This window comes from Ceratotherium simum, chromosome 17 (genome assembly GCF_057802395.1).
Source record: "Ceratotherium simum simum isolate JZ-2026a chromosome 17, ASM5780239v1, whole genome shotgun sequence".
Lineage (NCBI taxonomy): Eukaryota > Metazoa > Chordata > Mammalia > Perissodactyla > Rhinocerotidae > Ceratotherium > Ceratotherium simum.
This window is the reverse complement of record NC_141916.1, coordinates 7,205,416-7,219,510: the sequence shown is the minus strand read 5'-3', so window position 1 is coordinate 7,219,510 and position 14,095 is coordinate 7,205,416. Positions and strand designations below refer to the sequence as shown.

The following is a 14,095-nucleotide window of genomic DNA, read 5'->3' as shown; positions in this document are numbered from 1 at the left end:
TACAAAAATATCCTCCAACATTATTAGAATAAATAGCCCCATTGGGGTCATCCATTCAATGTCTCTTGTCTATAGGACTAAATAATCCCCTGACGGACACATACCAATTATTCCCTATACTTTTCTGAGTGTTCTTGCAGAACTTCCAAGGGTGTCTGCTTTATTCTCCAGAAACTGGAGAGAGGAGAAATGCTTCATCCTTTGTCAACAGGGCATTCATCTGCAGGCCACCCCATGGGATACAAGGGCTTTGGGCCAAATGAAACAAATATTAATCTGGAAAAGCCTCAAATGCAGGCTCCAACTGGACAATTCTAACAGACAGACGAGGGGAAGAAAGGGCAGAGTCAGCAGGGCTCTAAGCCAATGGGTAGAGTTATTTCCGCTCCTCATGAGAGGCTTCCAGAGACCATCTCCTTCACAAAAACCTTGAAGTGGCTTCTTTAAAACCACCAAACATTATCTATACTAGTTCTTGCAACAAAACCTCTATTGGATGTGGGTGTTTTATTTACCTAAACGCCAGCTCTTCATATGTGTGTCACCTTCAGCTTTGACTGTGTGACACGATACCCTGAGTACAGACCTGCCACTCCACCGACTCTGGGGACATTGCTTTTCTCGCTTCCATTCAGACCTGGATCAGCCAAACATCTCACTGCGGGGCCAGAGTATGCGGTTCCCCTCACCCGAGACCCAGGGTTAAGGAGGGTCTTACCGAGTTCTCCTTCAGCTGCAGCCCCTCCCCATTGGGAAGGGAGGACCGTCTCTTGGCTGAGTTCCTGTTTGGGGTTGAGATGATGGCCCCTGCTTTCTTCTTCACAGTGAGCACCTCACAGCTGGCTTGGTCTTCATTATGCGTGCTCTTCCCAGCATTGATAACCCTGGAGAAGAAGCCAGAAAAGCTGGTCAGACAGAGTGATTTCCAGACAGCTGAGCGCTTTGTCTCAAGGGTCAGCCCAGGTGGTCTCCACAAGTGGCACAACACTAAAGCCCCACTTAACGCACAAGACCTCGTGGTCTTGGTATTTTATGTTCCTGAGTAAACTGAACTTTTTCTTCTTTTTTGCTGAGGAAGATTCGCCCTGAGCTAACATCTGTGGTCAATCTTCTTCTATTTTGTATGTGAGCCGCTGCCACAGCATGGCCAATGACAGACAAGTGGTGTAGGTCCGCTCCCAGGAACCGAACCTGGGCCACGTGCGCCGAACTTAACTACTAGGTCACTGGGGCTGGCCCCAAACTGATTTTTTAAAAATGGAATTATATTAGCACACATTAAAACATTCACTAAAGCATGAAAGAAAAGTTTTTTTTTTTTTTAAGGTAAGATAATGGAAATGCACTCCATATGTGTGGTGTGCACATGGCTCTATTAATCTGGTTATACTATCTCTTAACAGTTAAGCAGAAGACAATCATTTTCAAATGACTTCCTTTTTTTTTTACTTTTAAGTTCTGAAATAATTATAGACTCAGAGTAAATTGCAAAAATAGTACCGAGTCCCATGCACCCTTCCCCCAACTTCCCCCAGTAGTAACATCTTACATCACTATATACACAGTATCAAAACGAGCCATTGACACTGATACAATACTGTCAACCAGACTGCAGATCTCATTCAAATGTCACCATTTTCCATCTCAAATGGCTTTTAGTATTGAAAACTGTACAGATCTCCATAAGTCAACACATATACCCCACAATCAAGCAGGAAAGGAGAGAAAATTGAGATTTGAGAGCTGCAAGATCTAAGGGAGTGTTTTGAGCAGTCTTCTGCCAAACCCTGGGATTCTATGGAGATGTTTCAGACATTTTAACATTTGCTTTAAATTTTTTAAATGTATAAGCATTTTGAAAAAAAAAACGCAATAATTTAAGAGTTCACTCCCATCTGTTACATGTGAACGAACACATGCTGGTCTATATATTTCAGGCGGCTTTGGCATAATAAGTCTTCTATCTTGTCTCTTTTTTTTGTTTGTTTTTGTTTGCTTGTTTGCTTTTTTGTGAGCAGATCAGCCCTGTGCTAACATCTGCTAATCCTCCTCTTTTTTTGCTGAGGAAGACTGACCCTGGGCTAACATCCGTGCCCATCTTCCTCCACTTTATATGGGACGCCACCACAGCATGGCTTGCCAAGCAGTGCACCGGTGCGCGCACGGGATCCGAACCGGTGAATCCCGGGCCGCCGCAGCGGAGTGCACACACTTAACCGCTTACGCCACCGGGCCGGCCCTATCTTTTCTCTTTAATTGACCAGTATCACTTGATTGGAAAGAGAACTGGTAAGAAAAAAAAAAAAAAAAAAAAGGTTTTGCAATTACTTCTGTATATGTTCTAGGAAAAAGACCATATCTCTCATCTATTATCTCCTCTATTCCAAATTTCTGTATTAAGCAAAGCTGCTTCATCCTTTTTATTGGGTTTATTATGTATTTCAACATAAGCACATTTTTATAAACAAAAGTCTACTTTTACTCACTTTACAAATTAGTTTTATGTAACCTTTTTTAGACAGATTGAAGTCTGTCTTTAAAGCAGATTGTTGCTCACAGAGTTTGAAAATCTTTGTCCTGGGAGCTGTGTAAGGAGGTGGGAATGCTCTCGGACCCCTGGGAGGTTCCGCCTATCTCTGGGGTTTATCACACCCTCTTGGGAATGGAGGGATGGGAAGGGGAGAGTTCAAGGTCTAGTTTTCTGCCCCACCTTCACTCTCTCCTCTAAGGAGAGGACATTTTCATATGGTTTAAGCATAAAATGTAATTCTTGAAGAACCAACGAGGCTACATCTGCATGATGACTATTAATACTACCACGCTGACTGCCCGAGCTAAGTAACTTCCCCTGGGTTCCACAGCCAGGAAGTGGAGCAGCTGGGATTCAGAATGAGGCCTACCTTGACCCCCAACCCAAGCTCTTCCTGTTATACCATGGGGACCCTCATTAGTCTGTGGCAGGCCAAGCCGGACTGTGTGGGGAAGCACGGAATACGCAGATAGGCAAGCTGAGGTCCAGGACTTAGAGAAAGGGGAATTCTCTCTTAGCTTCTCTGTCTATTGGAGGAGGCTGAAAAAGTGCCCAGAGGAAGACAGAAGAATGGATGGTTCAGATCTGCCTGTCTGTAGAGGATCCCATGCTTAACGCAAGCCAAGTCACTAGGGGTTTGCAGCTGGAGCCCATAATACAGAACGTGTATTTGTCTGGAGATTCTCCATCCTCAGAGAACAAAACCAGGCAGAGGAAGGAGGTGTGAAATACCACCTGCCTCTTCCCAGTCACTGGCAGTGACTTCCCAGGCAACATGTTTGGGGTGGGTTGTGTACTGGATGGTGACATTACACTCCATCATCTCCCATATGAGATCTTCCCTAGAGAAAGTTGAAGTGGAGGTTCAGGTGGGAAAACCAGTTTGTGACAAGTGTCCCCTCCATATAGTCCTCTGTACAAGAGCCTAGCTGCTATTTCTGGAACTTGGCACCACCCTGACCATTGGCACCTAAACTTATGCTGTAGTCAGGTCTTTTTATTTAACAAAAAAAAAAATCACTGATCTCCAATAACTACATGCCAGGCTGAGTTATCTGCCACTGCTGTTTTCCAACAGCCAACAAAGCTACTCTAATTACAGAAATCACGAATCATTGGCCCCTGAAAGTCCTTTATCTTCTATTTGTCTTAGTGGATATTAAACTCCAAAGTTGACCTAACTTCAGCAAGAGACTCTAGAAACTTTATTTGATGCATGAGAAACTCAGGGCCCCAGAGGACCGTGACTTGCACAAGGTCACACAGCTAAATACGGCAGAGCTCACACTTGTGAGTTTCCAGTTCTTTCTGCTTCAGCTCTCGTGTTGTTTTATTTTCCTATCGAGTGTCTATTCTTATCGGCACTTGGTTCGGAGGGCTGTACCGAAATGACGCATCAAAGCCAGAGACCTGTGAGAGAGCAATCATGGGTGGCCTTACTCTGTCATTTCATGTTGAATATAGCTTGTGAATGACACTAATGAAATATCGAAAAGTCAGACACATCAACCTAGTGGGAAGACAGCAGCCCCAACCCTGTAAGCCTCTTTGGTCAGATATCTGATCATTACTCAGATGATAAAGTCATATTAACTTAAAGCCACTGCCTCTTTTTTTTTTTTTTTTTAAAAACACAACTCTTATCCCTTATTTTATATTATTTCAAATTCCTTACTCCATACGGCTTTAGGAGAAAGTCCTAATTCGTCTCAATTTATTTTGGCTTTAAAAAGCTTGATCTCTAGCAACTTAAATATTTGACTTTGTAAGGCAAATGCTTTATTTACTAAATGTAAATGAAACTTTTAATTCCTCTAAAAGTCAATTGAGAAAAACTGTTTCCCAAGCTGAGGAGCATCATGTGTTAATTATTCAATAACTTCTTCAGATGTAAGCCGCTCTAGCAGCAGCTACACTCCCTTCTTGTCTTATGCTCCAGTGTAAAGTCAGCACTATGTTGAGAGCAACAGGAATGACTATAAGACATGCATTCTTTATCTAAACAATACCTACCCATGAAGCTTATTTTGAAGACTTAAAAACAAAATGCTGGTGCACCATGAATCGTCGTATCTTTGGTGACATTATTCCCCAATTTCCTACAAAGCGGGAAGATGTCTTCCCTGACATTAAAGTGGAGGTAATAAAGCATAGTGGTTAAGAACGTGGGCTATCTCCCCAGAACACAGCACAGAGCAGGTGCTCAACAAATGTTTATTGGATGAATGAATGAAATCAGAAATCAATTCTGCTACTTCCTAGATGTGGAGTAATAATAGTATCTTTCATTGTTGAGAACTAACTAAGTGCCAGGGACTGTCATATTTTACACATAATAATTAACTTGTTTTATCCTCTTGTCAACTTGGAGTCAGCCACCACTGTTCTCTCCTTTTTTTTTATTTTTTATTTTTTTTGAGGAAGATTGGCCCGGTGCTAACATCTGTTGCCAATCTCCCTCTTTTTCTTTTTTCTCCCCAAAGCACCAGTACGTAGTTGTATATCATAGTTGTCAAGTTTTGGCTCTTCTATATGGGACGCCACCTCAGCATGGCTTGATGAGTGGTGAGTAGGTCCACGCCCAGGATCCGAACCAGCGAACCCTGGGCCGCCAAAGCGTAACGTGTGAACTTAACCACTACACCACCGGGCCAGCCCCTGTTCTCTGCTTTTTAAAGATGAGTCACAGCTAGTAGATGGCAGAGTGTTTAGCCAAGTTACTTAACTTCAGTAAACCTCAGCTCTTTAGCAGTACTTCATGGATTAAATTTTGGGAGTTGCTAAAATGTGTGTTGGGGAGGGCGGGTTTTAGTCATATAAATTTAAGAATTGGGTAATTTTGTAGTTAGGATGAAAGTTCAGGTGGGAGAAATGTTAGAGGATGAAGGGGAAGGAGAGCTAATGTCTCTTCAATATGGAAAGTTAACACCCAGTTCTTTCATCCCTTAGAAGACCACGAGACCTGTGCCCCCTGGGAGAGAGACACGTGGCAAAGTTAAATTAATTTATGAACTGTGTTAACCTACCCACCTACCCTCAATTGAACCAAAGCACCTAGATTTTTTCCCCTTGTGAAAACAGGTAAACAGAATTTTAAGGGCTCAGAAATCAAAAATCCTCTGTGTATGTCAGATACTGCTTGCAGCTGTGACCTGGATGCCAGGCGTGAACGTGACCATGAGATCACAGCAATAGCAGAACCTATTTACAAAGAGGAAGCAATTCATACCGTGCTGCTGTCCCACACTTGGGAAACCTGTTTTCCTCCTTTCTGTTTGTGAAATACTCTGGTCACAAATTTTTAATCACCTCCACCTGAGTTTCAGCAGAAATGTCCTGCTTTTAATTACAACCATCAAATTATCAAGTTATCTGCCTTCTCATCTGCTCAAAACCTTGACTACAAGCACACTCATCTGATAATATGACACATAGACCAGGGCCCTATTACTAAATATGGACAAGTAAGTACTTTCAAGTATTCTCAAGGAGTGAGCCCTTGTCACAAAGGCCACTGCCCAGAGAACTCACAATGGAACAATTTTCAAAAGGATTTACAAAAGACAATCAACAAAGGACAGTCACAGGTGACATTTTTTGAAGGACTTCTGCATCTCTTGTACTGTGCTAAACACCTGACAGGCCTCAAGTCATTCATTACCAACTCTTCCCTCCGCCTCCCCACCAGGAGGTAACCAGCAGAGTGCCGACGGCACGAACATGGCCAACGGTCAGACAGATCTAGCCCAAACTTGGGTTCTGCTAATTACTAGTTCCAGCTGTGTGTTCTTGGGCAAGTGACTTTCTCCATCTAAAATGGGAATAAGTTATTTCTGATCATGGAAGAGTTGTGAGGATTAAGTGCCCTAGCATGAAAAGTATTTAACAGTGCCTGGCACATAGGGAGCACTCAATATATATTACTTAATAATAAAACATCAAATACAAAGCTAGCTGCCTATTCCATCGGGCCCAAGGGACTTGATCCAGCCGTGCAAGATTGAGGAGAATCCCCCTTTCCATCAGCATCCCTCTGCCAGCCTCCAGGATGCATGGCCACTGCCAGCTGCCAATAGTGGCACAGGATGGCACTTTCCAGAACAGGTGTCTTGAGCAAGGCCACCCGCTCCTCTGAGCCCTCTTCTCAAAGTTGATGCAAGCCTCCAGCCACATGTGTAACAGTGCTCTGCACGCAGGAAAGCACTCGCACAGTTATGAAAAGCAGGAAAGCTGCTTCTAGACTCCCACCCAGACCTGCCAACAGACGCCATCTCTGGGCCCTCAGGCTCCTGGACTCAGACGCTAAGGCCCCTGATCCACAGAAAAAGACCAAATGGAAAATTTGGTTTGGTTTAGTTTGATTTTTTTTTATTATTATTATACTGCTTTGTTTTTAAAGGAAATAAAGACCAGAGCGGTTTGGGCTAAAAAGTTGACACTAAGTGTTAACACCGCTAAGCAGGCAGTAATTACACTGGGTACGAAGGAGGAAGCGTTTGATAACGGCCATCAGGTGAGGTGAGCTGGTGCTGATTCATACAGAATTGAGAAGCAGACAGCAAAATGCTGGAGGGGGAGGGGCGCAAAATGAATCATTTATGGAAGACCAAATACAGCTACCAATTATTAAAATTCTCTTTTCTGGTACCCTCAGGTGATGTTTCGTGTGATTCTCTGAAGTGGTTACTGACCACCCAGATAAGCTGGATCCGAAGGACGATTCCCAGCCCCAAGGGAGTTAACAACCTCTCATTCTCGGTGTCCTGGAAAACCACGCTCTGACTAGGAACCTAAGCCTTTGATAACAGCCATCAGCAAAAACCGCCAGAACACCCATCAGGAACAATAGCTTCTCCCAGACGGTTTCAGCCACCTCCCGGCAGGACAGGGAATAGGAGGCCATCCCAGCCCATTCAGTTAACAGTCAGTCGGGTGTCACCAGGGAGGAGAAAGGATGGCAGGAAATGGAATTCTCCGTAGTGTTTGGCTTCCACATTTTGGAAGGTGACTAAGTACCGACACAGGAGCGGGGAGGCAGCATGGTCGGGAAGGCAGGATAAACACAGGTAGGGAAAAGAGCTCATACAGCAGGTCTTCTCCATCAAGCGACCTTACGCCTTCTGGTTCCCAGGCCCTGTCTGTGGCTAGTGAAGGGATGTGACCAATCAGGGGTTGCAAACTGGGGTCTCAAGGGCCACACACAACCCATAGACAGGTTGGTATTTTTAAATTTTTACACACAAAGTGTTTTTTAAAAGGTGAATTAGTTGTCAATATTTAAAAATTGGGATATTAAAAATCTTAATTTTCCCACCTCTTTTGAAAACTAATACATCAGGCCACACACCTGTGACACTCTTGTGTGACAACAATCAGCTGGACCTGAGCAGAGGCAGCCCCACAAAATAAGACATGTCCTCGCTAGCTCCCCAGACTACATTCTGTCCACTTCTGCCATTTAAGTAACCAGCCCGGCCCCAAAGGCATTTGATTCTGCAACCCTGCAATCAGCTCTCTGTGACTTCAGGAGTAAACCAAGAAAGTTGTTAGATACATAGTATATATTAATTGAAATAATCACTTTAAAAATCTGTACTGTGGGGGCTAGCCCGGTGGTGTCACAGTTAAGTGTGCGTGCTCTGCTGTGGCGGCCCGGGGTTCGGATCCTGAGCATACACCGATGCCTCGCTTGTCAGGCCATGCTGTGGGGGCGTCCTATATAAAGTGGAGAAAGATGGGCACAGATGTTAGCCCAGGGCCAGTCTTCCTCAGCCAAAAAAATAAAAGAGGAGGATTGGCATGGATGTTAGCTCAGGGCTGATCTTCCTCACATATACAAAAACATATGTATTGTGTAACCAAGTAGGGATCAACCAAGATGACTAGAACGTGTCCACTCTCAAGGAGCCCAGAGGCATCTATAGTAGGGAAACCTTCTTACAAACAACTACAATTTGCTCAGATTGATGCCATACTCAAGGTACGTGTCACAAGGGATCTGAAAACGCAAAGAAGACAACTCTGCAAAAGAAGAGTTGGGCAAAATGTCACAGATGAGGTGGCATCTGAGCTCACCCTTATGGAATGAGGTAGGAAATCAACAGAGAAAAGACAAGGAAAGGCTCTCCAGGAAGGGGAACAGCCTGTGCAGAGTGATGCTAGCTTCACAAAGAGGAGCTGGATGTGACCTAAGCACAGGCTTGGTGAGGGGGCTACATCAGAACCAGACTGTGAAATTCTAGGGGAACTTTATGCTATAGAGCTAATGACCAATGGGCAGAATCTAGGATTATTCAAACAACAGAGTGATATGCTCAAAATTATTTAGGAAAACATCAGTAATGATCTAACGGAGGATGGATTACAGAGGATAAATGACAAAGGCAAAGAGATCAGCCAGGGTCTCATAACAGTCCAGGTGACAAAGAGGTCATGAGCCAAGTGTGGCTCTGGGTGGAGGGAAGAGAGGGTTTGAGAGGAGGCGGATGAACCAAGAGTCCTAGTAAAACCCGCTGGGTGTGGGTTGTGGAGGACAGAGGAGCAAGAGGAAGACTCTCAGGTTTCCCCTGGCAGAATGAGCAGATGAGGTACCCTGCTTATGAAGGGAAGTGAGGAGGTGAAACAAGGCTTAGGCGTGGGGAGTTGTATGGGATGAGCTAATGAGACTGGTTTTAGGTCAGCCGACAGAAAGTTCCATGATGCCAAAATTACAAGGGCAGCGGCAGCCAACTTCAGCTTAACCAAGGGTCAGCAATCTAGGCCACTGCTTGTTTTTGGACAGCCCCAAGCTAAGAATGGCTTTTACATGTTTAAATTGTTGGAAAAAAATCAGAATATTTCATGACACGAAACTTATATGAAATTCAAATTTCAGTGTCCATAAATACAGTTTTATTGGAATGCAGCCATGTTAGTAGTTTCAAACAGAGACTTTCCGGCCTGCAAAGCCTGTAATTTTTACTATCTATACCTTTACAGAAAATGTGTGCTCACCTCGGAACTATTAGGTTGAACTCTCTGAAACTGGTTTTGTAGGTCAAAAGCAGTCGAATACTGACAATTTCACATAATATGTAAGTGAAGAAAAGGAGCGAGATGTAGGTTTGGGTAGAATTGAATGTGCACCTTGGTCACACCATCATATTAGTGACATTAGCTTTCAATATACTCTGCTGCTAGCATTTGGGGGCCATCACGAGCTTCTGTCTCCCTCACCAATATAATTACATAACTGAAGATGAAAAAACAAACACTAAAGATCAAACGAAGACAAGGTATTGTCCAACAGATCTCCGCACATAAATATCAATGTTTTCTTCTTCATACTGGCTGTTAGAAATGAACTTTTAACATAGTAAAGATAAAAATCAGAAAGCTGCCGTTGGGTATTTCCTTTCAATTATTGTCTGGGCCCTCTTGGCAAGACCATTTAATATCGCCGAAGTCCAGCTTCCGTATTTAAACAAGGAAGTCTGCGCTCCGTCAGATGCTGAAGCAACGACCCCCAGTGCTGCTCCGTCAGGGCCAAGTGCGCTCAAAATAAAGCCTCCTCCAAAAGGGTTTCAGGTTTGGAAGTTTTGCTTTAAATAAAGCAGAAAAATACTTTTTGCAGGTTTAGAACAGTATTACTTGCATATAGCTGTTAGCTTCTGCTGGCAATTAAGAAAAAACAAAAACCCACGTGCTTGAAGCTAGCACATCTTCAAAGATAAGGTTTTTCTCTATTCACTAGATTCATCGGTACTATCAGCAATGGGAGAGAAATGCATTTTTTTAAAACAAAGTGAAAGTCAATTTCAAACGTGTAATTTAAAAACACACACCTTAAAAAGCCTCCAACTAAGAAAATGAAACCAAAAGATAAAAGTATTCTAATCTCAAAAGACGTCAAATAAAATACATAATTTTTTTTTTTGAGGAAGATTGGCCCTGCACTAACACCTGTTGCCAATCTTCCTCTTTTTTTCTTTTTTCTCCCCAAAGCCCCAGTACATAGTTGTGCACCACAGTTGTAGAGTTGTAGTTCTTCTATGTGGCACGCCACCTCAGCACGGCTTGATGAGCGGTATGTCCGTGCCCAGGATCCGAACCTGCGAACCTCGGGCCGCCAAAGTGGAACACACGAACTTAAGCGCTCTGACACTGGCCCAGCCCCCTAAAATACATAAATTTTTAATCAGTAACTTCCTCAGAAACTCCCGATACAATCTTAGCTTTTCCCTTGCTCTGGGATAAAGAAAGTTCTGGAAAATCTAGGCTCTGATATTTCCCTGTTCAACCTAAAAGCAACACAAGAAGAACAAGTTTCTTCAGAAGAGGACTGTTTGGTGGTTAAGAAGGATGACACTCTGACCTGGGAGTTCTGAGTCCCCGTGTTAGACAAGATCTTGAAAAACGTGCTCTCGCCCTTCCTGAGAGCAGAAGGCCACGCATCCACCCATCCACCGGTGTCGGCTGTGCCGCAGCAAACAGCAGGTGGGGTGGGGGGCAGGCAGGACAGGATTCTCTCTGCTGGGAACTTGGGAGGCAGCTGGTAAGGGAGTTAAGAGCCTAGAGGCTCTGGAACCAGTTTCCCCAGGTCTGAATGCTGGAGCAGCCAGGAAGTAGCTGTCCGACATACAGCGGGTTACGTTACCTGCCTCTGCCTCGGTTTCTCCTCAGTAAGACGGGGACAATGGGCAGTGCTTTCTGCATAGGGCTATTGCTTGACTGTTGGAAACAACCGTTTAAAGCACTTTACATCTAACAACTTAGTTAACGCTTGTAAACCCTAAACATGAGAAAGGTGGTTTCGTTATCCTCACTGCATTGCCCCCATCAATACCATAGGCAAAATTACTCAGTTAAAAGTCCTAGACAAGCCATTCCGGCATTTTCTCATAGCACTCAGGTTGTGAATGATGTAGTGTGTTCACACAAACAATGCTCTTGTAATCAGTTGCACAACAGCCTATAAGTAGAACACAGGTATCGCAAGAAGCAATTGTGACACGTCACAGGGTTTCAGCTCTCCAGCACACTTTTTCCTTGGCAAGCACAGTCTGACTGCAAGTGCATGTGAAGGGCAATAATTCATCGTTCTCTCATTTCTTCAGTCTTTGTTTTTCTTAACAAACAACACATACACTTTAACTGAAAATAATCTGCTTTGGAAAACCTTCACCCCTGTGTTAACTAACTTGTAGAGAAAGCCTGTTGTGTTTCCAGATTAAAGCCTAACCAAAAGTAGCCCTTTGAAAGCTAGTTGTTATCTGATGAAACATGTTTACCTGTGTGCCCAGACCCAGGGCAAAGCTCAGCGAACAATTCAAGCTTCCTTAATTTACAATGGAAAGAACACGTTTAAACCCTGAGGCCCCACAAGGGCCAATCTGGGTTATATTTTAGGCAAGTTAATCATTTCACCCTCAAAAAGCTGGAAAGTACAGTGAGACTTTGCTATGGCCTTGAAGGCGACAAATGCACTGACAAGAAAGGAAACTATTTTCAACTGGCTGCCCAGCATCATCCTTAAAAAAAGAGGACAAGGTGGGCTACCAACATATTTCAGTCAGTCAAAGACAGACACGCTCCATAATGTTGTACGTTGGTTTTTGTTATGTTTTCCCCATCTCAAATCACACAGCAGGCAGCAGGCACTCAATGAATGTTAGCTGAATGAATGAACAAATGAACTCATTTTTTTTCCTAGTATCCCATGGGGGAGACTAGAATAATGAATGAGTTCTAAGCCTACCTATTTGTTTCTTAAAGCTTAAAATATTTTTTTTTTTAAGATTTTATTTATTCAGTTTTTTCCCCCCAAAGCCCCAGTAGATAGTTGTACGTCATAGGTTCACATCCTTCTAGTTGCTGTACGTGGGACTCGGCCTCGCGTTGGACGGAGAAGTGGTGCCTCGGGGCGCTCCCGGGATCCGAACCCGGGCCGCCAGCATCAGAGCGCGCGCACTTAACCGCTAAGCCACGGAGCCGGCCTGAGCTTAAGATATTTTTATCGGGGTATCCCATCAATTAGCTTCAAGGAAAATAAGTCTACATTTCAAAGAAAAAATTTATTTAATAATAAGCACTAGTGAACTTGGGAGGACATGTAAAACGGGCACCAAACATCTCCAGCCATCAGAGAAGTGGCTGACGGAAGTCAGAATCCATGCATCTCTAGGTAGAATCTTAATCTGACCTCCACTTCTGGTTTCTGCCTTATCACCAAGTGCTCACTCAATAATATTGTTCTGTTAACAGTGACAGCCACCCAGGAGGGCTTGGAGGGCCAGAATGGCGCTCTCTCAACCCTGAAAGACTGCGGTGCAGGAGGGAAAATTCTAGAGGCCAAAGAGAGACCTGGAGGTAGCAGAAAGGCAATTCAGACACCGTTAGCTTTAAGCTGCCCAGCGATACAATGAGTTACTTAAGAAAGTAGGAATTCTCTTTACTGGAAATGTCCAAAAGCTGGTTGATCAACTTTCAGGAATACTCTGAGGATCTCTGCATTGAATGGGAAGGTTCTAAGTCTCCTTTTCCAACTCTTCAGTCTATATCTGTCCCCACCCCCACCTCCAGTTAATGCAAAACCTCAGCTGCTTTCAGAGCTAATATTAATTTACATGGAACACTTTTAGAGCGGTACTTGTCTTCCTAAGATAATTTTCCGATACCTGGTAAACTATATTTAACATATGGCAGGCAAATCTCTATAAAATAGAAATTTTATTAACTCAAACCTCCTATCCCCAACTAGCCCTTTAATGTGGGGGTGTGCAAGAGAAGGTGTTGCTGCTCCTGAGGGCTCCCAGTTTGGACTGATTTTGTTCCTACCAGACTTTTCCTGGGAGATGTCCTCTAGTCCCAAGGCTGCAATGAAGATCCAAACACCAAGCACGGCCGTATTCACATCCACAGTACAGACCTCTGGGCTGTCCGACCCCATGACTGGGCGTATCTAATTCAGTCATAAAGACAGCCTGTGGTTTACAGAAAGCAGTGCTGCTACACACAAATCCCTCTGCTTTGAATTATCCAAACTCCTCCCATCTGACAAATGCCCCCATCCTTCAACACTCAGTTTAAGCACCACCCCGTCTTAAGGCTGCTTTACATGCACTTCTTGATCATAGCTTTTAAACACTGCAATGTAACCATTAAGTAGGGCAGTGGTTACACTGACGGAAACTACCAGAAACTTGGATGGCTTCCCACGTCGGCCACTTACTAGTTGTGCAACTTGGGCAAGTTAATCAACCTTTCTAAAATTCAGTTTCTCTAGCTATAAATTTGGGCTACCGTGTAGATTAAGAGCATGAATGAGTGGAAAGTGCTTAGCAAACAACTGCAGACACATTTTATCTGTCCAGACCCCCTTTCTTGAAGACACTGTCTTTCCCTCCTACACTCCTCCATCCTGCCCATATATTTGTTCCCTGGCCACAGATGATTGGTCTAGGGATGGCCACCAGACTCTAGTTGAGCCAATTAGGGCCCCTCCATAGAAAATGAAAGAGAGAAACAGGTGGGGGGAAAAAGGGGGAAGAGAGAGAGACAGAGACAGAGGAGAAATGAAGCAGAACA

General features: G+C 43.9%; 1 protein-coding gene across 2 annotated transcripts in view; it reads right to left on the bottom strand.

The window, feature by feature from the left end:
* Positions 1–14,095, bottom strand: part of PPM1H (protein phosphatase, Mg2+/Mn2+ dependent 1H) — a 247,660-nt gene that overhangs the window by 153,096 nt on the left and 80,469 nt on the right. For both annotated transcript variants that reach the window (XM_087442091.1, XM_004429361.3), the window contains exon 2: positions 719–884. In XM_087442091.1, the coding sequence (XP_087298217.1) occupies positions 719–884 (166 nt within the window). The remainder of the gene's footprint in view (positions 1–718; positions 885–14,095) is intronic.